The 26,343-nt window shown below is 42.4% G+C and overlaps 1 protein-coding gene and 1 pseudogene across 1 annotated transcript; one reads left to right on the forward strand and one right to left on the reverse strand.

Annotated features, from left to right (window-relative positions):
- The first annotated feature begins 380 nt into the window (after positions 1-380).
- LOC130203978 (SH3 and PX domain-containing protein 2B-like) lies at positions 381-11,728 on the forward strand. The gene is made up of 5 exons (XM_056430448.1): positions 381-508; positions 599-656; positions 9,433-9,571; positions 9,683-9,790; positions 10,231-11,728. The coding sequence occupies exons 1-5, from the start codon at positions 381-383 to the stop codon at positions 10,971-10,973; spliced, it is 1,176 nt and encodes a 391-aa protein (XP_056286423.1). The 3' UTR covers positions 10,974-11,728.
- Positions 11,729-18,843: 7,115 nt separating this feature from the next.
- On the reverse strand, positions 18,844-21,811 carry LOC130203787 (NADPH oxidase organizer 1-like; annotated as a pseudogene).
- Between the last annotated feature and the right edge of the window lie 4,532 nt (positions 21,812-26,343).

The raw sequence follows: 26,343 nt of genomic DNA on the forward strand, positions 1-26,343 counted from the left end.
GGCACCAAATATAAACTTTGGGAATGTTTCTGGTTACATAAGAGTGATGACATGTGCGTGACATTACTGACTGAAAGAAAAGTACAATTCATGCCACTTCCTTACAATTCCCAGTGACTGTGTGACACATTATTCTTTAGAGGAGACCATACAACAGAGTGATCCCTACATTTAGAGGTAAGATCATTTCAACGGGTTGTTACAAGTTGTATTTAAATGGTCTCCGAGTATTTGTCTGCAACCATTAATTAGAGGAATAGCACACAAAACAGTTTCATATTCATCTCTGCAAATCTGGTATTAATCCTAATTTCCTCTCGTCTCTCCAGGGCAGGCCAGGAGGAACAGCCTCCAGCAGAACGGATCCAAGCGATCAACGCATGAAGTTCTTGGAGAGCTACTGCGACAAGCTGTTGAAGTGCGACCCAACGGTGACTCAGAGCTCCATGGTTTTTCAGTTCTTCGTGCCCAAAGATCACGACCTGCAGTCGGACTTCACCAAGAACAGGTAGGTTGTCTTCTCAGTGTTTAGCTGAAGTCATGTGAGAGTTTAATGGACGTTCTTGGAAATTAAATGACAGACTTCTCTCTCACACAGCATCATGATCCTTCTGTCTGATGATCTGCCTGATGGCTCAGGTGAAGGAGGCAGTGATGTGAGGGGCCAGTGTAAAGAATATATACTTTAGTTTAGCTTGCCCTTATCGTGATGTGCATAAAGCTTAGGTTTAAGGAGGGAATAGACTGGAGGAGGGTTGGAATGTCTAATGGGGCACTCTGGCGCCTGGGCTGATCTAAAGAAAATAACAGTGACACCTATGTACCCCCTCCCCCCCGAGAAACAGCAGGCACAGATGTCCCCTCTGACCTAACACTCATCTCCTCCCTCTGACCCAAGCAGACACAGATGTCACCCTTGACCTAACACTCATCTCCTTCCTCTGACCCAACACACACTCTCACATGGGAAGAGGCCCCCCCTTTTGTTTGGACAGCCTTCTGAGAAGATCCAAAACCCATCCCTGCACGGACAAGGCGCCTTCCTGTCTCTCACACTTCTTTACAAGCATATGAACTCATTGGCAGACGAGAAGAACCAATGAAGGAGCGACAATGGCGGAAGCAAAGAAACAAGGGCCAATGAGAAAACCCCACCCCCTTATCTCCTGACGAATCAGAACTGTTCCTTTCGGCTATTTAAAATGGCTGAACACTCCGAACCGTGGTCCTTTCTCCAGCGCTGAGGCCATCGGTCAGAGCTCAGGAGGGGGGTCCATGCATGATGTCTACTTGTATCCTGATTTCTGAATAAAACGCTTATAGATGTAACGTAGAAGTCTACCGCTCTTTCTTCCAGTGAGTGTCGTCCAGGTGGTGTGTCGATGTCCAACTCCAACAAATGGTAGCAGACGAATGGTTGTGAAATCCGGTCCAGAGACCTGAGGAGGACGAGCACGAGAGACCCCCGGACGGACCACTGCTTTCAAGGCCCACTCCAAAAAACTGATCAAACACCGGTGTACAAAATAAGGTAGGACTGAACCTATTTATTTTTAAATCAGTCAAATTGAATACTCTAAATTTGATCAGGAGTATTGGAAGTGAGTATTGAAACTGCAGAATTTTTGACTTAATTTAAATGATAAAGATAAAGCGTAAAAAGGGAAATCACGATACAGCCTGGCATAAAAAGTCCTCAACAGGAGGCCAGTTTGATTAAGCTGGAAGCCGAGTTCGACGAACAGAACCCGCATTAGGAGTCCTCAACAGGAGGCCAGCGGTTAAAGCTGGAAGACGACCCAGAAGTGTGGGCCGCATAGAAGTCCTCAAATTTTCTGAGGCCGGCCACAAGGCTGGAAGTCGACCCCCCCGACGAAGTGAGGGCCGCATTAGAAGTCCTCAAACTTACTGAGGCCGGCCACAAGGCTGGAAGACGACCCGACGAACTGAGGCCGCATAGAAATTAAACACATGTGTAATGCATAAACTGTGAATGAATGTTGAATACCGGTGGTGAATAAATGTTGTCAAGGTGAATAAATGTTGTCAAAGTGGAATCAACAGAGCAGAGTCGAAACCTAACGGTGTCAACGCAACCTCTGATCTGTTGAATTGCACGAGTGATAAATGAGGATTTATTGTTCTGAAAGGCACGTTGCCGAGTAAAGAACACATTGTATGGCGATTATGTTTAAAAGCAGTTATGAGTTTGAGATTGAGGAGGATACTGAGAAACAACGAGGAAACTCCGCTTAACAAGAGCAGAAACGTAAACACACGAGGGGGAGACAAGCAGAGAGCTGCTGCGCGTCCCCGCTGAGGGCACGCGCCTTCACAGACAGAGTAGCCCCTCCCCTACCCACTTAGCTGCGCGCGCCGTTTTACACCCTGCAGGCACACAGAGCGAGAGAATAACAGAGCAAGAACAAGGACGGAAGAATTCCTTTTGAAGATAACTATTAATTAGTAGAGTGTGCGACCATCTTTTACTTTTTGAAATGATGTTTTAAAGAAATGCATTGTTTTGCCACATTTTTTATTTTTCTTTAAATTAACTGATCAATTGCCTGGCTAGCTCAGTCGGTAGAGAATGAGACTTCTAATTCAAAGGTTGTAGGTTATTCAGTTTTAAATTGATCCCCTTTATTATTTTATATAGTCATCTATTTTATATTTTTATTATAATTTTTCCTCAGTCTCTCTTAAAGATTTGACCCCTTTCAAGCATAACGGCAGTTTTTTCAGCCACAAGGCACCTCTCTTAGCAGTTCATATAAAAATAATAAAAGAAAAACTAAGAAAAAGGTTGATGTTTCTAAGATAATGATGATGCCACCATTGGATGGTGAGGGAGGAACAGCTTATTTAGGTAGAATCAGAGAGTTGTAGAACGACAAACTAGGGGAAGATTTCCTTGAAGATAGCATGACTGAACAGTTTTTAGGTTATCAATAGAATCATCAGTGACTGTGACCATACAGACCGAACTGAAAGGGATAGTAGGACTAAAGTACATGAACTTCTATGACTGGGAAGCTCAGGTCAGACGCCAAATAGATAAAAATAAACAGAGCAGAGAAAAGATGAACCTGACCAAAGCAGAAGTAAATGGCACAAGCCACGGTGCAGCAGACTGCAGCACAACCACATGGACCTTAAGTCCCGTATAGTCCGTATCCAGCTCCTCCTCCAAATCCATAAGCACTGATCTATCAACAGCCACAGCAAGCCACGTTTGCACCGCTTCAAGCTTAGTTCCCTCAAACCTTATGTCCTGCAACAGGAGGGTCAGCAGCCCATAAATGGGGCCCCATAACAGAGATAATATGCATAAAAGAAGCCGTTCAGGAGTAAGAGGGGTAACAACTGGGGCAACGGAGGCTTTAGACGATTATTGATAACTGTTTTAATTATAGTCAGGCTGGACATTGGGCTAATTTTTGTCCTTATCCACCACAGGGTTAGCAGTCTCAGTCAGAACCACTTCAGTACTCTCATAATGTCTAACCCCGCCATAACAAGCACCCAACACATAGCCACAGCCACAAGGCAATAGTGATCCACGGCACCAGGCCCGGACCAGAGACACATTAGGCGTGCCCAGATCCAACAGCTGACAGCGAACTGTACTCACTGAACAGAAGTGTGCCACACCCACTAGTCACCCAATGATTCAACTGGAGACTAAAGAGACACTGAACAGGAAGCAAAGCGTCCGGTGGGACAGAGTAGATGATGATGACATCACACCTCTGCATGACAACATCCAGCAGTGGAGACTTTGGTTCAAAGTCCTGCATCCCTACTCGCCACCAGGGGACCAAAGACATTGTGCCCTTAACTCCTCCTTGATACAAGATGAGATCTGAGATCCTGAGGGACTGCCTGCAACACGAGATTGAGGTTCGTGAAGACCCAGCTAAGGAGGCTTGGAGATCGATGCAGAGAAGCAAGGAGTAGCAGCGGCCGGTGAATGAACACCAGAGTTGCAGATTGTATGCAGTCGTTGACGCCGCAGCTCCACATCACAGTGTTTGTCCAGAGTGGAGGCACAGAGAAGAACAATGGTGAAAGCAGAGGTTGAGGCTACGGACTGGGTGCACAAACAAAATTAACACTTGCATTACTCCACATTTGAGAATATGTAAAGAACTGCACACACATCGGAGGTCCAGTTAGTATTAGAGACACATGCTTAGCCACACACATAGTAGAGAGAACACTGATCATGGGGACACTGACGACATGCTTACTTATTTTCCAGACACTTTTAGGACTAAAGGGTGAACTGATGTGTGACTGATTCCGATAGCTCCCGTAGAGATAGTTAAAACCGCACGATTCCAATTTAATCGTCACCAGCATCCCTTAAGGATGGAACAAACTGTAGATATAGTTTTTTAAACCATAGAATGGTTGTTATAGGCAAGTGTACTGGAGAGGACGAGGGCTCCCTGGAATACATTAATTAATTAATTTCCTAAACCTGGAAAATGGGCCTTGATATGGGGCCAATAAATAAATTTGTAACCCGTTCTTTAATAATTAGGCCGACTTATTATGATCAGATCAACGTGCTAATTTTTTGTTTTAATACTGTACATGGGGTAAAAAAGTGCGGGTCGGATTAACCAAGGGCCAGGTCAAACTAAATTTTTTCTTGTTCCTTTGTGAGAAGACACGAGGTCAGTGGGGGTGAGACACATTAGCATAGTAGAAGACGCCAGTACGTGGTTGTTGTTGTAAATTACATCCGACACACCAGTTACATGCTGCTGCTGTTTTCACCAACACATTTTGACAATTTGGATTTAAGAGATATTTTTCTTTGAGTACTATTGCCAGTGTTGAAGATATAGTGTTGGGTTTACTATTGATTTTTGATAAACAATAGTGGTTATTATTACAGTAATGCCGTTAGGCGTACGAGTAATTGATTTCTCATCACCGTTTCAAAACTGAGGTTTTTATTTTAGTCGGTTTCAAAGGATAGTTTTGGGTTTACTGTTTTTTGGAAAAATAGTGGTTATTATTACAGTCGTCCGTTGGACGTACGAGTAATCGATTTCTCATGAGCTGTTAAGAAACTGACACCTATTTATGCGACGTGCTAAATTGGCAGTTTTGTTTAAAGTAACGAATATTCTCCCTTCATTCCTTACCCAAGCACAATGATGACGCTGTGAGTTCAGACAAGACATGGTTCTCCTGCATTGATTTGACAGACGCAAGCATTTTTATTTTATTTCTCTCCTTTCTTCTAGAAGTTGACTGTTTATTAAGATTATTATTATTGAAAAGGATGGATTTAGGAATTCCATCCTATTTCAAAAGAGGGATAGAAGCACACAACAATCTATGTTGACGCCAGACTATTAAGAGGAGGGCCAGAACAAGTACAGACTAATAGATCAGATATCAGTAGGTTTAGAATCAGTGACTACAACAAGAACCATAAAAATATTTTTTTAAATCATAAAATGCTTGATAAATGAAAAGATGTAATCTTATTTGTGTTCCTTCCATAGTTGTGGTGATAGTAGATGGGGTTCAACGTCGACGGATTCGAAGAAGAGCCGCCACTCCTGTACACATAACTTGCGAGTGTTTGATCATATCCCATATAGTGCACACAGGCACACACTTAAGGTATAGAGTTACAAGATGCATCAGGTCCGACAACAGAACACATTTTAACAACAAACTGCTGGGGAAAGTTGATATGCACTGGGCATAACCCACAAGTTTGGGTCCATATATCACCCTCAGTCTCAAGGATTGGTTGAGAGAGCCAATCAAATTATTAAAAGGAAAATGTGCGAAGGCGCTTCCACTAGGTACTGATGACCATGAGATCATTACCAGGGGGGAAGACGTCACCAAGTGAGTTGTTAACAGGAAGAAGTATGTCAGAGCCACCCAGAGATGGAGGTCATATGCCACCTCTGGATGTCTGTAAAATTGAAATGTCAGAATACATAAAAGCTCTAATTTCTCTCTCACCAAAGCTCTCTCAAACCAGGTTGTTCGAGCCCAGACGATCGATCAGGAGGCAGCAGAGCCAACCAAAGTAAAAGTAGGTGACTGGGTCAGGGTCAGCGTTCACAAGAGGAAGTGGACTGAGCCTAGGTGGACTGGTCTGTACGACGTGAAGGAGGTTACTTCACACATGGTCCAGGTCAAGGGTAAGGCAGAGGCACCTTGACACCACCTGACACATTGTGCCCCAGCCACCTGTCCAACAAGGACATTGACAGAAACACAATCAGATCTAAAAATATTGATGCCATAGAGGTCGTTCCGTAGGCGTTTCGGGGATCCTGATAGCCCAGCTAGAAGGTCCCCCCACAAACCACTATAGGAACAGCTGGAAGTCAGACAAACTGTTCTAATAGTCATGGGACTGACCCTTGCCATTATCGTAGGATTAGTCATGTGAGGTTTAGAGAAGAACCTGCCAAAAAAGACATTATAATAGAAAAGATTAGGGAGAATATTGTTTTTAATGTATGTTGCCTGAGAGTGACTGTATGTTAATATTATAGATTGAAGCCAGTTGAATTACGTGAAGTGAAAGAAAAGTAGGAAAGACAGGAAAAGAAAAGTAGGAAAGACAGGCAAAGAAAGGTTGGAAAGACAGGCAAAGAAAGGTTGGAAAGACAGGAAAAGAAAGGAGACAGAAAGGAGACAAGAAGGAGCAGAGACTGAGACATTAGAGCGAGAGTTAGGACTGCAACACAGGAAGATGTGTGCAGACAACATCGACTCTCACTGCTCACCGTCTCCTGTCATTAATGGCACCTCGATGTGCAAATGTTTTTCTTTTCCCCATAACCTGTTTTAGGGTTCGAGCACGAGAGGAGGGTGCTGGACGAATACCTGCCTGCTATCAGATCCTAGTAGGATTTGAATATTTCTATGCCCTAGTCAAGGGCCATAGATAGGATCATTTATCATAACCAGTAAAGATAAATAAAGTTAGATTGGATTGGATAAGTAATTGAGACTCTGTTGGACGACGGATGGCCATTTAATAGATGATTCCTCCCACACGGGGTGAGAAGCTGTTCCTCCGACTCAGTTAAAGATTGCGAATTCAAGCCTAGAAAGTATTAGATACTTATTAAATATAGAAATTAAAATAAAATTTTTCATAGTCAAGTGTCACATTCTGTATAGATCCGGCCTAGTGGCTGTTGTGTTGTGTTTTCTCATTCTACGTGAAGTGACTTAGAATAACAAAGACAGGACGTTTATTGTGAAAATGATTTTAATGCGGACAATAACAAAGACGAGACTCGTATTTTGAAAATACTTGGTTTGTGACTTGACCGGAAGTGACGTTTTGACCGTGGGTTAGTGACATTTGACCCCTCCATTGTTCTAGCGGAACTTTGAACTAATCACTAGGTGTTAAAGGCTGGACTCACCTTTGAGTGAGGATTGGCTGATTTTGAGTCTAAGACTCTGGGGATTAGAGATAGCAGTCTCATCAACAGATATCTCGACGCTGGAAGGCTGAGGAAGCAGAGGAGCCGGGAGCCAATGAAGAGCACGATGCTGCCCATGAGAGTCATGTCGAATCCAGGGCCCATGCGACACCAGTGAAAGAACAACAACAAGCCTGGCCAGGACGATCCAGACGAAATCAAGTTCGAGACCACCGGATAAAGACCCCATCGACAGCCGGAGGAGACGCTGACGAGGAGCAGAGGAGCAGAGGAGCAGAGGACCAGAGGACCAGAAGGACTTCCAGGACCCAGACCAGGATGAAGCAGATGAGTTGCAGCAGGGACCGGATCGTCAACTGGTTATCAGGATGCCAACCTGCTACTCACCAGCCGCTAGGATGCAAGACCCCCCCCCCCTGCCTGACCACTCTCAATTTCATCTCTTTCCTTCGACACCTGCACACTACAGATTTAACGCACACAGACATACTGACTTCCCTAGGATGGAAGATCTAAGAGGTGGATCGGAGTACCACATGACAGAAACCACGCCCTATTCCATCCCGAACCGAAGGAGACTCTCACCTGGAGAAGCAGGTATCGAGACAGAGCCACTGTACGCGATATGGCACGAGAATTATCAATACCTACAACGTTGGGCTATCACACATCCCTTTTTCACTGGTTACCCTCCCGCAAACAGTCTCACAGGGTTGCAGATCCTATGGGATCTCAGTTTGAAACAACGCCAAGAAGAACAAACTTGGTCAGACAGTACAACTGGCCATACCAAGCAGTCGAGGACTGGGCGGTCATTAGTACGGTAACACAGTGCTCCACGGTTTCTGGCCTACAGATAACTCTGGGTATGGATGTTGTGATGTGTACCGGTGCCCCCTGTCCCTTTGGCATAGCCCCAACTTTCTATGGGCTGAAAGAATGGGAGAGCGTGTCACAAAATGAACTTGAGCTCCATACAAGTAGGCCTCAGTACCCGCCTTCCTCCTCTCCGGTTCTCCGTTGGGCACAGCGGAGGCGAGACGAGAGAAGCAGCCTCTCCTTCCCCACCGAATGCTAGGGAGATAGGCAGGGACAGGAGATCCATAGGCGCTTGGCAAAGAAAATAAAGTTCTTCCAGACCATGGATCGTAGCTGCTCAGTGCGGCCAGGCCAAGATGAAGATCTGGCATAGTGAGGAGATAAATATTCCCGGTAGTAAAGGTTCACATCCAGCGGATGTGAAAAGAGGGATTTGTAAAGAATATATACTTTAGTTTAGCTTGCCCTTATCGTGATGTGCATAAAGCTTAGGTTTAAGGAGGAATAGACTGGAGGAGGCTTGGAATGTCTAATGGGGCACTCTGGCGCCTGGGCTGATCTAAAGAAAATAACAGTGACACCTATGTATCCCCTCCCCCCCGAGAAACAGCAGGCACAGATGTCCCCTCTGACCTAACACTCATCTCCTCCCTCTGACCCAAGCAGACACAGATGTCACCCTTGACCTAACACTCATCTCCTTCCTCTGACCCAACACACACTCACATGGGATGAGGCCCCTTTTGTTTGGACAGCCTTCTGAGAAGATCCAAACCCCATCCCTGCACGGACAAGGCGCCTTCCTGTCTCTCACACTTCTTTACAAGCATATGAACTCATTGGCAGACGAGAAGAACCAATGAAGGAGCGACAATGGCGGAAGCAAAGAAACAAGGGCCAATGAGAAAACCCCACCCCCTTATCTCCTGACGAATCAGAACTGTTCCTTTCGGCTATTTAAAATGGCTGAACACTCCGAACCGTGGACCTTTCTCCAGCGCTGAGGCCATCGGTCAGAGCTCAGGAGGGGGGTCCATGCATGATGTCTACTTGTATCCTGATTTCTGAATAAAACGCTTATAGATGTAACGTAGAAGTCTACCGCTCTTTCTTCCAGTGAGTGTCGTCCAGGTGGTGTGTCGATGTCCAACTCCAACACCAGCTTGCAGGCAGCGTCACTCACCCGTTTGTCACCCAGACGTACCGCTGCGTGGCCGCTTACGAGACAAAGGACACCAAGAACCGTCCATTTAAGACCTCTGTGGACGAGAAGCTGGATGTTTTGATTAAAGACCCTACAGGTCAGTGCTGAACCTTTTTATTGCAGTTGTTTCCTGAAAATCAGCAATAACCTTGAGCCCTCCCCCAACTAATGTATGTTTTACTGAAAGTATGTTTTATTTCCTCTCCAGGTTGGTGGCTGGTGGAGAACGAGGACAAGCTCTTGGCTTGGTTTCCTGCTCCCTACCTGGAGTTATGGGAAGGAGAGGACGATGAGGATGCTGGATTCCAGCTTGCAGGTTTGTGTTACTTGTAGTCACAGTGGAATTTTAAAGAGCAAGAACTTATCTCATTCTACAAGATTGATGACTAAACTGAACCTTTGTAAGCCTGATATTGGAGTAACATCATCTGACATTACTGTAACAACCAATGCATGTCAGAAGGACCTACTGCATATGACTATATTTGTAATATATACACTATCATCAGTGTGTGAATGATGTCATGTAGTGTTAAAGTGCTTTGAGTGGTTCGAAGACTTGAAAGACGCTGTCCAAGTTCAGGTCCATTTAGCAATCACCATTTACCATGAATGCGAGTCGTTACCTTGTTAAGTGGTCTTTAACCACTGGAAGTTTACTTGCATCTATTCTTTTCTACTAAAATTCACTTTTAGAAAGACAATTTGTAACTGTACAGCAGTTCTTGAACTTGTTGTCTTGTTTGTGACCTTTAGGTGCCCTGTACTGCGCAGTGAGGAGTTACTCAACCAAGAAGGATGATGAGGTGTCAGTGCTCATTGGCTCAGTGGTGGAAGTGCTGAGGAAGTCTGACAACGGCTGGTGGCTCATCAGGTTCAATGGCAAATCAGGTTACATCCCCTCCATGAACCTGAAACCATACAACAACCCACGGGCAGGCCTTTACAGTCTGCAGAGAAAGCTGCACAGTTCCACTCTGAACCTGGCAACCGGCATGGAACCTCAGGCTCCTCGTCCACCCGGCAGCAATAACGAAAACAGGCCACGGTTGTATTCCCTAGGTCAGACAACAGGGGAGCCTAGTGTGCCAGGGCATCTCCAAAAGGCCCGATCTCTGGATGTCCTATCTGAGAACTGGTCGCCAACACTGTCGAAGAACGACGCCTCAAACTCAGACAGTCGTGCACGAAGCCCGAGCAACACAAGCAACGAGAGCAGCTTCTCAGACTATTCAAGCAGTGAATCATCGACTCCCACCGACAGTCGCACAGCCTCGTTCCAGCCTGGTTCTAGTGACCTCACTGTCTCTGACCGCCGCGGATCCAACACTAGCCTTGACAGCTCAAAATCCTTGGGCTCCAAAGGCAGTGAGGCGGCTTCAATCACTCCCAGGGTGCCACCCAGGCCGAAAACAGAGGAGATCCTGACCCGCTGCACCACCATGACCCGCAAGGCAGCCCTGGCCAACAAGACCCGACTTCAGATCAGCCGGAGTTGATCCACAACCGCTCGGGAGTCACCAGCCTTTGATCTATGAAGTATCTATATGACATATTGAACCTGTTTGACCCCATAGGGTCTGTCAATCAAGTGTGTTTTGTGCAGCATTGTTTAAATCTCTATTTTAAATGTTTGTCCCACAAAAGATTGAAGAAATAGTAATCTTGATGAGATATGTTGAAACCACAAGATACCATAACAATAATGTAGCTTCAGTGAAGCATCAGAAGGACAAGAACATGTGTGTGACATTGTCATCCAATTGTAAACAAACTTCTTTCTAGCTTTCTAGGATTTTTGTTGTTGAAGAGGAGGTAGAAGTTGTTTTATTAGACTGCATTTGATGCATCCTTCTTTTCCATTCATCACAGTTTTTAAGACATAAAAATGTGTTCTGCAAGTTCAGAGCTTTTTGGTGATAACAATTATTATTAATCACCAAATTATCAAGCACCTGATATTTCGATATCATTTACAGCAGTAATGTAATGTTCATACTTTGTTATTGTTCTATGAGCAGACTGAATTCCAGTCTGAAGACTTCTCGATCCATTTCCAAATGAAGGCAGCACAATGATGGGCGAGTCAGCGGACGAGAAAGGATTACCGGTTTCCTCCCGGGACTCGTTCTTAATTATTACCTTTCATTTCTGTTTTGTTACTTATAGTATGGTCATTTCTATTCACATAGTGCATTATAACCTGTTCACACGTTTCACATTGAATAAATAAAATGTTCAAGAATCACAAGAAGTCCTTGTTTGATGAATATGACTAGCTAATATGTATTAAAATGTTTAATGAATATAGAGGAAGAAGACTGTATGTATATGAACCCTAACATTTCAGGTATTTCTTCATTAAACATAATTATGATTTAAAAAATAATAATAACAGCCACAACAACCACTACAATGGTGCACCGGGTGCTTTTGCAACCGTCGCTGCTGTATTGTGTGATTTAAGTTATATAATCATTCCTGTGAGGTGTCATTAAAAAGATCAACAACAAGCATCAATATTGCGATACATAAATAAATCATTGGCTCCAAAATGTCACATGACACCCTCCATACAATCCAAAACACAAAGGAAAACTCACCAAGCTATCCGCCCGCTTAGCAACGGCTGAGTGGCAGCATGCTAACGCAGTGTGTGTACGGCTACTTCCATTAGCCGTAACAATAAGCGTGTCTGTGTCTCTGGCTGGGGGTCGGCGAAGCACTCAGCTGTGTTCTCACTCATGAGGACCGGTTAATAGAATAGAATAGAATAGAAATATATTAATCCCAATCCTCATGTGGAAATTTATCGCCAGCAGCAACAGAACAAAAAAAAAAAAAAAAAAAAAGAAAAAAAAAAAAACAAAAATGCAAATATAAGAGGGGAAGAAGATCTGGCAAGAGGTGACTTGTTGTAGAGCCTTACAGCTGCAGGAATGCAAGTTCTCTGTATCTGTCCTTGTGCTGAGTGACGGGTAAGCAGGCAGTCAATGGCTATAAAACATTACAACCATGAGATCCTGTAGCATGCAGCCAACTACTATATAGTATGATATAGTACTATATATATATATTATACTGTCCAACCGAAAATATTGTGCGGTTGCTGCGGCAGTATGTGATATTGCCTGTGTAGAAAAACAGAGGTGCACACTCGCAGGTTACGGACACATACAAGCAAACACAAAACCAAACGCATGTGTTGGCGCCGGACCGGCTGGCTGCTTGTCGGTGCTGGTTACCTTCTGCCCCCAATGGATGGGCTTAGATCACCCAGTTGTTGGATTACCTCCCCTCCCCCCTTCCTACTCATTGCAAGTCATGTCTAAAATGTATGTGCTTATGTGCTAAGGTGTTTTTTTCCTGCTCCCACACTGTACCCCTCTCGGGGCATAGTCGGGGGGTTGGTGTTTTTTCTCGCCTTCTTCCCTCATGTTATGCTGTAATCTTTCATCCACCCTTTCTTGTAATTTCGATGCTTTTGTACCTGTACTCTGGCAAACGACAAATAAATATATCAATCAATCAATCAATCATCTCCCCCAGGGTTTAACCTGGATGACATATTGATAGTAATAGCCTAAAATGAAATAGTGTCTTTTTTTACAAGATTCAAAAGATGATGCACGGAAGAAAGAAAAAAACAGAAAAAAACGTAAAATACTAGCTAAACTACGTACACTGTGAGTCAAGCTTCAGATAACACAAGCACATATATTATATTATAACCATAGCTAGAGAGACATTAAAATATTGTCAGCTTTTTTGTTTTCTAAAATAAGACAATGTTATCGTAATTATTTTACCTTTTTATCAGTGGAAAATAGTGAGTTAATCTACCACCATGAATTGTCTTATAGTGCTTATTCTACTGGCAACAACATTCACATAAAAAAAATTCCAAAAAAGTTATATATTGCCTCTTGTTCCTGCCAAAAAACTCTGTGACCTGAAACTGAATTGTGCAATACATCGTAAAAGAATTACATTTGGCCATTAAAGAATCTTTAGTCAAGCTAGCTTGTACAACTACATAATTTTTTATCATACTCTGTTTGCTCAATAAAATGTGGGTATTTTCTTTTCTTTTTTTTACATGAAAATGAATAGGACCGTGATTATTCCTTGCCACACGGTAAAAGGAAATAGATTTTGAGGTTTTGGTAAGTCCTTTGTTTACTTAATGGATTATAGTCATAAAGGAAGGATTCATTGTTATTCTGAGAAGGACAAGGAAACCTGAAGTGAATAATTAACTAAAGACGTGCTACTGAGGAGAGTATGCCCTGTGTGATCATCAATTCATGTGTGTGTGTGTGTGTGCGTGTGATACAGTAGTCATGAATGTTATTACACACAGATCACTGCCATTACAGTACTTATCACCTTAAATAATAATGACCAGGAACGTTCTCACATTTCTTTTTCACTACATTGTTCTGCACTACCATGAATAAGATTTATACATTTAGCAAATTTGGCCTATATTCATTGCTAATGGGACATTGCAAGTGTCCCAGTAAGTCATGACTGCGTGAGATTGAGCCGGCTTTACAAACCCAGGAATTCAGCTGTTGTAAAAAATGTTATTCACACCTTAAAATGTGACATTGAAAATATTTCAGGTATTTCAAGTATTGTACATCGGTCTCTAATATGCAGGTGATATGTTTCCAGTAACATTCTCTGAATATGTGTATGTTTCTTTACAACCTTAGCAGGACAGGAGGTACAACGAATGTTCAGCCATCCTAAAACTTCTAAACTTTGTGTAGTTGCTATAGCAACTCAATGGACACTTATACTTTGAGCACACATCACCAGACTGCTTCACAAAGGCAGCTTCAGGAAGAAAACAGGATGATGTCATTTCCAAGAAAAACAGATGTGGGTACACAACAGATATAGTTTACCTTTTATGTTTCCTGGAGTGCATGAGACACAAGCAATGCACCGTGGACATCAAATTTGTCGTTTGTAAGTAAATTAATTGTTAGTTTTGCTTATAAAATTAGAATTTATTGCTGCAAATCAAAAATATTTGCGCTCAAATTAAAAACCTTTGCTCTCAAAACCTTTTTTGTTTGTTTGTGTAATAAAGACACAAATCTATCTTCATACCTCAACTTAAACATTGAATTAAATCAGACATCTACTGATCAACACCATCTTGGTTATGGTGCAGCTTAGTTTGATTATATTTTCAGACGTCGCGGGGCCATACAATGTCATGCAGATAAGGCCGCCAGCAGCTCCCATAAACGATCCTTTGCTACTGCTCAACATCAGCAAAACGAAGCAGCCTATAGTTGATATCAGACCACGGTCTACAATCAATGGAGCTGAGGTAAAGCAAGTTTGGGGTTCCTGGAAATCGGCATAACTCAGAGCCTGACACGTTGATCATGAATCTCAACCCAGGTTAGGAATTATCTTCAGAAAACGGATTTATGAAAGCAAAATTCCTGATGTGACAAGTTGTCGTCAACCGCTCATAACAAAGATCAAGCACCTTGATTAGAAATATTCAAACTGGCATTTTAATGTTGCAGTGGGAGATTAAAAGCAACCGCAACGTACCAATCTACCCGTGCCTCTGGGATTTTAGTGAGGTCCCTACAAATTCAGATTAATAAGAACTACACCAAAGTCAAGTATTCTAAATACTTAATTTGCGTGTATTCATATATGAGCTGAAGCAATAGTTTGTCATTGGGAGTGTGAAATAAAAGATGAACTCAATAGGAAGAGTATATGATGTTCTAGCAGAGATAGAGTGTCCTGAGCTGCCTCGTTTGAGTTTGATAGAATTATATATGATTTTGTAGGTGCTGCAATGCATCATATTCTTAAGATCATCATCATGCTTGTCACGTCCCTTTCCTGTGAGAATGTCGTACTGTATTGCCATGTCAGTGTTTTCAGATGGACTTGAATTAGATTGGACGAGACTAAATATTCCATTATTCCTCACTGGGGAAATTGTAGGATTACAGCAGCAGGTGCCCAGTAGTGAGCAATAATAGAAATAAAAAGTAAAACAGAGGAGTTTTTAAAAAACTGTAATGAAAAAATGCGATATCAATATTAAATATACAGACGGAATAAAAGTACATAAGCTACAAGGTAATAATTAAGTGTATTGAAACAGTCAACAGATTAAAGTTCTAAAGTGAACAATTATTTAGTGTTTTAGTACAATTCATTGTCCATTCATGTCCCCTACAGAATCATCTTATATACTATAATAGTTCATACTTAGTGTAGTATATATTACTCCTTATTGGGGCTTGAATTGTTCGAAAGTATGAGTAAATCACGAACTACAGGAGCTCTAATTGATCTATTACGTACCGAAGTATGTTTGTCTTTGAAGTGAAGTCAGGAATTCTTCTTCCTCCTGTCGCCTTCCTGAAGCGGTTAGGTCAGCTGGTGAATTCCAATGGTGAGTATTGTGTTGACAGAGCAATACAAAGATGATTCACCATGATAAATATCAGCCTTGTCCTGCTAACGCTGTAAAAAGTAATAGTATTGACCATCTTTAAAAGCACGCTACTGTTTATTTCCCCTGACGTCTCAAGTAATATTAACTTACCTTTTGTAAACTAACTTGTGAACAGAGAGACCTTGTACAAGACTCGTTAATGGTGCGCATCTTTTTAATGTCTTTCTCCAATAATGTATTCATCCCTTTTTAGTTTTGCTCATTGAAAATTACAATATGCCAAACTTACAATCTCATCAAAGTGAGGCAGAATAATTTTCTCTCTTCTTTAACATCTGAACGCAGAATCTTGAAAAGGAAACTTTCTACAGAAATATGAACTTTGCCATGTGCATGTGGACATCATATACTTCTCCTCAGATATTGTTGCACATGAAAACAAAAAGAGGGTGGCACCAAATATAAACTTTGGGAATGTTTCTGGTTACATAAGAGTGATGACATGTGCGTGACATTACTGACTGAAAGAAAAGTACAATTCATGCCACTTCCTTACAATTCCCAGTGACTGTGTGACACATTATTCTTTAGAGGAGACCATACAATGCTTTAGTTGCGTAAGATAGTCTGACTGCGTCATCGTTCATGGCAACATTGTATTCGGTTGTGACAAGTGACGTCAAAAAGGTAATCCTCCCGCATGATCTCTCATTAAAATACACCAAACTTCCACAATTGTAAAATCTCAATCAAAGTGAGGCAGAATAATTTGTCTCTCTTTAACATCTGAATGCAGAATTTTATAGAAATATGAACTATTCCTGCTCTTGTGGACATCTTGTGCTTTTACATCTCATCAGATATTTTTTCCCCGTGAAAAGTTAAAGTAAAAGAGCGTAGCACCAAATATAACGGAGGGAAGGATGGTAGTGTTCAGTTTGATCTGTCTAAAATACAATGTGTACCGTGTTCCCACTTACAACACTTCCCTGAAGATTCACGGTTACTGTATGACACGCACACACATGCACACACACACACACACACACACACACACACACTGATTAAACAATAAAACTGGTTTGATGATTGCAAAAAGTCATCCTTGAGTCAACAGCAGCACGTGTCAGATTAATTATTCACCTTGAGTTTGTCTTACAGTTACACAATAAATCCTTTCATGACAATAATATGCTACCCCTCTGTGGACCCTATACCCAGCTCCTTTAACTGTGTCGCTATTAATGATAGCTGGTATGGCTAAAAAAGCTTTTATTGAGTGAACAGGAGATCATAAAATATGATATAGTTGCAGAAGCTAGTCTGACTTGGTCTTCATTCATTGCGTTGCCTATATATATATATATTTTTAAAGGCCACTATGGTTGCTGTAGCTTAGTTTAGGACGCGTGCGATTAACGATGCAATGTTCAGGTTTTAAACGAAAAGCTAATTTATTCTTAACAATTCATTATCCAGAGATACCACAAGCCACAACATGACATGCGGTCATAAACGGTGTGCTCCTGCCAATCTGGCAACACCTGGCCCTGATCCTCCAGATTATATCGGCCTCTGTCCCAATTGACAGCGTCACTCCGCCCTCTAGTGGTGGGAGGGCCAACAACAATTTAAAATAGCAAAATGGCTGTTTTCTGAATTCTGTGGTGCCAAGGAAGCACGTCTGCCACGTATTTTCTACTGTATGTCAACAGTGTCTGATCTTCAATCCATACCGGTCAGAAAATAAGTGATTTTCATGGACAGGATATCGAGGCGCAGGCGGAGGGTGGAGAACGTAGGGTTTGGGGGGTCTCAGTATCGCCTCAGACATTAAGAGGGAACTTGGAACGCCTGGGGATCCCCCAAATGAGCTCGCTAAGTGGCTGAAAATGAATGGATGGATACTTGTGCTATGACTTGACTGTTGTTTTTAAAGTTTGTTGTCACCTTGAAACCTCGTTCAAAAAAGGACACTATGTGAATAAAGATTGTTATTGAAAGTACATTTGGCTATTTATCCCCACGAAAAGGGAAAACAAATGCTCTCCCCCAAAAAAGTAATGTGGCCAGAGATGGACAAGTCATTACTTCTGGCTTTGGTACAGCAGAGTGCATTCAGATGAGTACCAACTATGCCATGGCCCTGCTGAGACTCCGCCACTCCTCCTCTCTACCGCCATCTGCCTGATGGATCATCGAGGTCTCCATCGTGGAATATGCCTACTACCAACTATTCATACACTCTGTCATATTCATTGAATGTGTTTTAACTCTAATCTGTCCTTCTGTACACATTACATCTATTGCACCTGTCCATCCTGGAGAGGGATCCTCCTCTGTTGCTCTCCTGAAGGTTTCTTCCCTTTTTCCCCCCTGAAGGGTTGTATGGGAGTTTTTCCTGATCCGATGTGAAGTTCTGGGACAGGGATGTCTATATGTACAGATTGTAAAGCACTCTGAGACAAATTTGTAATTTTTTTAAATGGGCTATACAAATAAACTGAATTGAATAGGATTGAATTATTATTGTTTTTGTGACGTTCAGTTTATTGCCCGACATCCGACCATAGTCAGCCTAAATATAAGTCATAAGTCTAAGAGTTGGGATTTTGGAGATAGGTAATTATGTCATCTGCATAAAGACTTATGATATGTTCCTCCTTTGCTATATTGATCCCTTTCACCTCGTCTGAGGTGTGCTGCTAACATTTTTGTTTTGTGAATCTGAGTTTCTCTTCTAATTTCTCATTCAAGGTGTTCTCCATTTGTTTGTTTTTTATACTTTTATCTGGTTTGGCACTCCTTTGCCCCCATCTTTACATTGTTGCTTCTCTAGCTTTCGGTAATTCAAGAAGTTCCTTAAATTTGATTATATTGACATGTTTATGGGAAACTTACACATTATGAAGTTGCATTGATCAGTTACATGAATGGACAGACAACAATACAAATATTCATACGATAAGCAATCAAATAATCAAAATATAATAAATTAGAACATGTTCTGACAGAAACTGGTAATCCTTTCCTGTCTGATATTAGCTTGTTAATGGCTTCATTTGGATTAAGAAGCCTTCACACTGGAGTCATTTAAAAAAATGTTGCTCAAGTCCAGTTTAGTGTAAATATTTAACCTCTTCAACTTCAGCAATCTTAAAGTTAAATGGACCCTTAAGTGTCTTCAAAGCTAGACAGAATATTTATTTTACTTTTGGATGACGATGTCACATTTCTTTTCTTGTTCGTAATTCTTCTGATGCTTCACCGAAGCTACATTATTATTATGATGGTATCTTGTGTTTTTCAACCTATCTATAGATATTTATCTGGACAAGGTTATCTCTTCAAACAACTTTAAATAGAGATTTAAACAATGCTGAGCAAAACACACTTGATTCACAGACCCTATGGGGTCAAACAGGTTATATATGTCACATAAATACTTAAAAAATAAAAGGCTGGTGATTTTCTAGTGGCTGTGCATCAACTCTGGCTGAATTGGAAGCCGGGTCTTGTTGGCCAGGGCTGCCTTGCGGGTCATGGTAGTGCAGCGGGTCAGGATCTCCTCTGTTTTTGGTCTGGGTGGCACCCTGGGAGCGATTGAAGCCGCCTCACTTCCTGTGAAGCTGTCTGATCCAGAGCTGTCAGTGCTCGTGTTGGATCCACGGCGGTCAAATAAGCTGAGATCAGGGCTGCTGCCCCCATCGTCACTGAAACCAGGCTGGACACAGGCTGTAAGACTGCTTGTGGGACTCGATGATCCACTGCTTGGGGATAAGCCTGAGTTTGAGGCGTCGCTCTCCGACGGTGTTGGCGACCAGTTCTCAGGTAGGACCTCTAGAGATCGGGCCTTTTGGAGATGCCCTGGCATACTGGGCTCCCCTGTTGTCTGACCTAGAGAAAACCGCCGTGTGCTGTTTTTGATGTTGCTGCTGGGTGGACGGGACCCCTGAGTTTCCAGATTCAGAGTGGAACTGTGCAGCTTTCTCTGCAGGCTGTAAAGGCCTGCCCGTGGGTTGTTGTATAGTTTCAGGTTCATGGAGGGGATGTAACCTGATTTGCCATTGAACCTGATGAGCCACCAGCCGTTGTCAGACTTGCTCAGCACTTCCACCACTGAGCCAATGAGCACTGACACCTCGTCATCCTTCTTGGTTGAGTAACTCCTCACTGCGCAGTACAGGGCACCTAAAGGTCACAAACAAGACAACAAGCTCAGGAACTGCTGTACAGTTACATATTGTCTTTCTAAAAGTGAATTTTAGTAGAAAAGAATAGATGCAAGTAAACTTCCAGTGGTTAAAGACCACTTAACAAGGTAACGACTCGCATTCATGGTAAATGGTGATTGCTAAATGGACCTGAACTTGGACAGCGTCTTTCTAGTCTTCGAACCACTCAAAGCACTTTAACACTACATGACATCATTCACACACTGATGATAGTGTATATATTACGAATATAGTAATATGCAGTAGGTCCTTCTGACATGCATTGGTTGTTACAGTAATGTCAGATGATGTTACTCCAATATCAGGCTTACAAAGGTTCAGTTTAGTCATCAATCTTGTAGAATGAGATAAGTTCTTGCTCTTTAAAATTCCACTGTGACTACAAGTAACACAAACCTGCAAGCTGGAATCCAGCATCCTCATCGTCCTCTCCTTCCCATAACTCCAGGTAGGGAGCAGGAAACCAAGCCAAGAGCTTGTCCTCGTTCTCCACCAGCCACCAACCTGGAGAGGAAATCAAACATACTTTCAGTAAAACATACATTAGTTGGGGGAGGGCTCAAGGCTATTGCTGATTTTCAGGAAGCAACTGCAATAAAAAGGTTCAGCACTGACCTGTAGGGTCTTTAATCAAAACATCCAGCTTCTCGTCCACAGAGGTCTTAAATGGACGGTTCTTGGTGTCCTTTGTCGTGCGCCACGCAGCGGTACGTCTGGGTGACAAACGGGTGAGTGACGCTGCCTGCAAGCTGGCACCTCACATCACCGCCTCCTTCACCTGAGCCATCAGGCAGATCATCAGACAGAAGGATCATGGTGCTGTGTGAGAGAGAAGTCTGTCATTTAAGGTTCAAGAACGTCCATTAAACTCTCACATGACTTCAGCTAAACACTGAGAAGACAACCTACCTGTTCTTGGTGAAGTCCGACTGCAGGTCGTGATCTTTGGGCATGAAGAACTGAAAAACCATGGAGCTCTGAGTCACCGTTGGGTCGCACTTCAACAGCTTGTCGCAGTAGCTCTCCAAGAACTTCATGCGTTGGACGGATCGCTTGGATCCGTTCTGCTGGAGGCTGTTCCTCCTGGCCTGCCCTGGAGAGACGAGAGGAAATTAGGATTAATACCAGATTTGCAGAGATGAATATGAAACTGTTTTGTGTGCTATTCCTCGAATTAATGGTTGCAGACAAATACTAGGAGACCATTTAAATACAACTTGTAACAACCCGTTGAAATGATCTTACCTCTAAATGTAGGGATCACTCTGTTGTTTTTCCTGAAAGGGTTCATGTGAGGGAACCTATTTTTCAGCTGCATCTGTTTGGAAGAAGAAGAAAAACATTGTAATTCATTATTTTTCCTACAATATAAACAGCAGCCTGAGAACACCAATAGGGAGGTTTTTTCGGTCTTACATGAAATTTCTTGAAATCCTTGAAGGACCTGTAGACAACGATTTCAGTCTGGTCAGACCACAACACAGATATTATAAACATCTGTGGAAGGAGAACAAGAAAAAGAAAGATTTGAGACCAGAAACTTTTCATACAAACCCAAATACAGCAGAGAGATTTAAAACCGCACATCAATAAGTGATTCAGGTCTTAACTCACCTTCAGTTTTGGGGAGTCCCTGTAGACGGCTCCGATAATGCGGGCACTCATCACAAAGCGTTGTTCACCAGCCATCGTCCACTTGTTTGTCTCCGAGCTCTCAGGATGAAAAGCTGCCTTATTGACCTTAAGTATCAAGCTGAAGTGCCTCTGCTGCTCTGCCAGATCAGAGTGTCTGCTGAGCTTTATATACGCTTCAGATATTAGGAGAGATTAAATGACATGCGGAGGCGTGGTCAGTGCAGCTGGATCTTCAGGCGGTTATTCTTGTTTCATTTTTTAACGTGTAATTGCATTTGGGGACGTGCCACTTGGCACCACATACTTCAATGTTGAAATGAATGATGATGTCAGACTAATTAATGCAACTACAACCTTTTCTATGATCTCCGAAGAAAGAATGTATTGTGTTGCTGTTAGAAAAACAGGTACGAGGAAGTAATCAGGCATGTGCTGCACTTCTGAAAAAACGCCCTAAGATTAGACTGATGGGAAACTCCAAAAATACCAGCTAGTTATTTGTCATAATACTCTGTGTGTGTGTGTGTGTGTGTGTGTGTGTGTGTGTGTGTGTGTGTGTGTGTGTGTGTGTGCGTGTGTGTGACAGTCACCGGTAATCGTCAGGAAGTGGCACAAGATGTACACTGCACACAGCCATCCTTTTTATGAGGCCAGAAATGTTCCCAAAGTTTATATTTGGTGCCTCACCCTTTTTCTTTTCATGTGAAACAAGATTATATTAGATATATATTTATTTCATCCCGAGGCGGATTTTTTTTTGTAGCAGGGCAGGAAAAAAATTAATTTTCAAAATGTCATGCATCATTATCTGTATATAAGCTCCATCTTGCTGCAAACATACAGGATCCAAGCTTCCTCGACTCCTCCCCTTCTTGTACACAGCGTCGACGTTGGCCTTCCAGTGCAGTCTGTTGTCGATGGAGACACCCAGGAACCTGTGGATGGTGTCCACTGCTTCCTCGGCACAGCTGATGGTGGCACGTAATCAGCGACAATAATGGCGGACGTGAACTCCCGAGCAAATAATATGCACGGCTAGTTCAATGTTCGGGCTACAGAAGCATTCCCTCACACACACGTGGTTGGGATTGCACAACCTCTCGTTCACATACCTCCTCTCTTCTTACTTCCTCTCCTCTTACCACCTCTCCTCTGTATAGCGTCTCTGAAGCCAGGAATCGACTCAAAAATGTGTGTCACACAGTTACCGGGAATCGTCAGGAAGTGGCAGGAGATGTACTTTCTGTCAGTCAGTGATGTCACTGTTTTTATGTGAAACTATATCTGAGGAGGATTAAAGCACATGATGTTTACTAGCACAGGAAAAGTTAATATTTCTATAGAAAGTTTCCTTTTCAAGATGTTGCATTCAGATGGCAAATTGAACGCAGCATTGGAGAAAGAAATCTTCTAAAACAATGCTGCATCACTAAAATGACGTACAACTTATAGGTTATAGATATTGTTATCGTAGGAAAAGGACACGAGTTAAAATAACAATTACAATCACTGCCGGCTCTTTTCTACTCAAGTGCGCCGGTTACTGAAGCAGCTAAATGGAATTATGGCTTCATGGAAACCGTAAATTTTGTACAAACATTGGATATGTAATCTTGTGTTTTTAGGTTTGTTTCATGCCATCTGCCTCTCGGAACTACAAATGAAAAATAGCCTCTTGGCTAATAACTCTGGTACATTTACAGAAATGTTTTTAATAATGTGCGCCGTCCTTATCAAATAAACCAAAGAAATAAGAAGAAGAAAAAAGAAAAGAATTCAGCCATCATTCATCTTATGATTTAAATCTGTGTTTTTCATTGAAAAAGGCCTATGCAATTAATGATGTTTTAATTGTTCAAGTATTATACCCTGCAGTAAATAAATAATGCTTGTTATTTAGATATGAGGGTGAATGTATAAGTAGCATTTATTATTTATTTAGAAAACCTAAAGGTCGACTATGCATAAATAAAGAACAAATAGGGAAAAGCTAAATCCTTCTTTTGTTGTTGTTGTTGTTGCTTTTACAGCCCGATTTGGTTAGGTGTATTTCATTTTATTTCCTCTAAAAACGACTAAACTTTGGATGTACCCCTAATTAAGCACGCATCATTTACCAGCAGACCAGAGTGCTCTGAAAATGCAGTTTCAGGAAGAACATAGAAGGAAAAACCAAGCATGATGTCATCTTAAACCCTTCAGTAGAATAATAGATCCATTGTAGTGTATGATGTCCAGTAAAGCACCGAGACATCGTACTCATGAGCAAAATATGTGGAGGCATCATCATCATCTTCATTGTTAATATTTCTTTCTTCAATGTTTTTTTCTTCATCTTTTGCTCTACCGTTCAAAATCAAAATACACCAAACTTCCACAAGAGTAAAATCTCAATCAAAGTGAGGCAGAATAATAATGGTGAGAACTAAACGCAGAGTATTTGAATAGGAAACTTTCTGGAGAAATATAAACGTGTGCTTTAAAAAACTTTCTGGAGAAATATAAAAGTACAAACACACACACACACACACACCTCCACACACATTCCTTACTAAATTATGCCCTCTAAATCTGGTTCCTCTGCCTCCTTTTATTGATCCTATTCTTGCATTTGCAAGATTCCACTGCAGCCAAAAGATGAACAAAGAGAGACAAGGGGTCTGTGACGCGTGATCATTAAATGACACTAAAAATAGTCTCATAATGCCCGTCTAACTGTGCCGTGAATAACTCAACAGTGCCCCACTGAGCGACACATGCACACCCTCCCACACACCACCACACTTCCCTCCCATGTGATTTCATTTCATATTCAGGCTGTATTTCCGGCACGTTCTGTCGTCGTCGTGTCAAACAGTGAAGTGGATCCTTTGCTTTCCATCTTGACTTTGGTGTTGATGCTTAACTTGCATGTATGAAGATACAGCCAGGGTCAATGGACCCTATGAGAGGCAAAGTCACAAGGACTCCGGGGAGAAAGCAGAGTTAGTAATGTGCAAAATTCATCCATAAGTAGGGAAAGAAGAGGAGATAGGTGCTCAGTGTATCCTAAAACGTCCCCCGGCAGCTATAAGCCTATAGCAGCATATCAAGGGCTCCGCCGTTGCTGACCAAGGCACAAAAACAACCACACGTTTGGGCTCCCAAACCTTTCCGGGCCACGGTTTCCCGACAGACTTGGGTTGCAGTCCTCCCCGAAGAACCGAACAAGGTAGGTTAAAAGTCAGCTGGCCATAAGGACCCGGTCCTCGTTCTCCAGGTTCTGTAGGGACGGTGAGGCTGTGTGGAGCCCTTCCTTCTACCAATTGGAATGGGGAAATGAGCGTTCAAAAATAACTTTAGTCCCTCAAGAGGCCAGTAGCCTTCCCTCCTTCCGGCTCCGGAAGCGCCCCCACGATGAGAGGTTTTAAAGGGAATGCTTAGGAAAGAACTGGTAAGGAAATAAGTTGGGTTTAAACCCCCTTCGGAAGGAAGACGATAGATGGATAGGGGGAATAAAATCCCGGAAAGGTTCACATCCCGGATTGAAAAGATTGTTTAAAAATTATTTAGTTTACTTCCCTATCAAATTGCAAAAACTAGGTTAAGGGAATGTTGGAGGGTTGGAATGTCAACATCCGCTGGCTGTCAAAGAAATTCGTCACCAACCTCCCCAAAAGGCAGAGCCCTTACCTAAAAACTCAATTTCCGACAAAACAACCCTTTACAACCTTCTCCTCTCAACCCTTCACTGGAAAGGCCCTTTTTCACCTTTTGAACCAACCCTCCCGCGGCAAAGGGGCCTCGTTCCCCACCTTAAAGCTTGATATTGCAAAAGAAACCAATAAAGCCAAGGGAAGAAAAACAAGGCCTGAAAACCCACCCTTATTCGACGAATCAACGTCTTCCAAAAGGGTGCACTCCCGACCCTTTTCAGCGCTAGGCCTCCAGACTAGAGGGTCCTCTGTGACTGATCTGTTTTGAAAAACGCTATAGATGAACTAGGTTCGCTTTCTTCAGTAGGCGTAGTTGGGGCGAGCCCTCCCCAGTTCGGAGCGTACTATTTGTCCCAAGTGGCGCTGGGCCGCCGGACAAGGCACCCGCGTATTAGCTCTTACGAGAAGTATGGAAAGACCCGGCGGTGATGCTGATTTTTGCAGTTTTGAATCCATATTAATGAAGCTCCCTAAAGTTTATGATTATAACCTAAGCCCCTGGTTGGAGTTAACTGCATTTCTTTGGGAGAGATGAGAAGGGACCCTTGAGTTTTCACCTTGATTTGTGACTTTCATTTCAGTGTTAGTAACTTTAATTTAAGCTTTATGACCTTGACACTTGAACCATTTGGGGTTTTCTGAATTTTCACGGCCTGCTAACAAAATTAATAATACATTTTTGAGATTTGAATATTATGTTGTGTGCTTGGTTGGCTGAGGCAGCAAAAGTTATCAGCCATTTAAATACATTTCAATGGTCATTGAAGTGGTCTTAACCTGGAAGTTTCTGACCCAAAAACCTTTTGGAATTTTATGTCAATTTGAACTTGGGTTTCTTTTGACCTTTGGGCCC

The sequence above is a fragment of the Pseudoliparis swirei genome, chromosome 13, assembly GCF_029220125.1.
Source record: "Pseudoliparis swirei isolate HS2019 ecotype Mariana Trench chromosome 13, NWPU_hadal_v1, whole genome shotgun sequence".
Taxonomy (NCBI): Eukaryota; Metazoa; Chordata; class Actinopteri; order Perciformes; family Liparidae; genus Pseudoliparis; species Pseudoliparis swirei.

Excerpts from the sequence above, each read along its gene's own strand:
- LOC130203978 (XM_056430448.1), top strand. The coding sequence starts at position 381 with ATGAAGTTCTTGGAGAGCTACTGCGACAAGCTGTTGAAGTGCGACCCA. Across the intron at positions 9,572-9,682 it reads TTTGATTAAAGACCCTACAG|GTTGGTGGCTGGTGGAGAAC; the intron begins GTCAGTGCTGAA and ends TTTCCTCTCCAG. Across the intron at positions 9,791-10,230 it reads TGCTGGATTCCAGCTTGCAG|GTGCCCTGTACTGCGCAGTG; the intron begins GTTTGTGTTACT and ends TGTGACCTTTAG.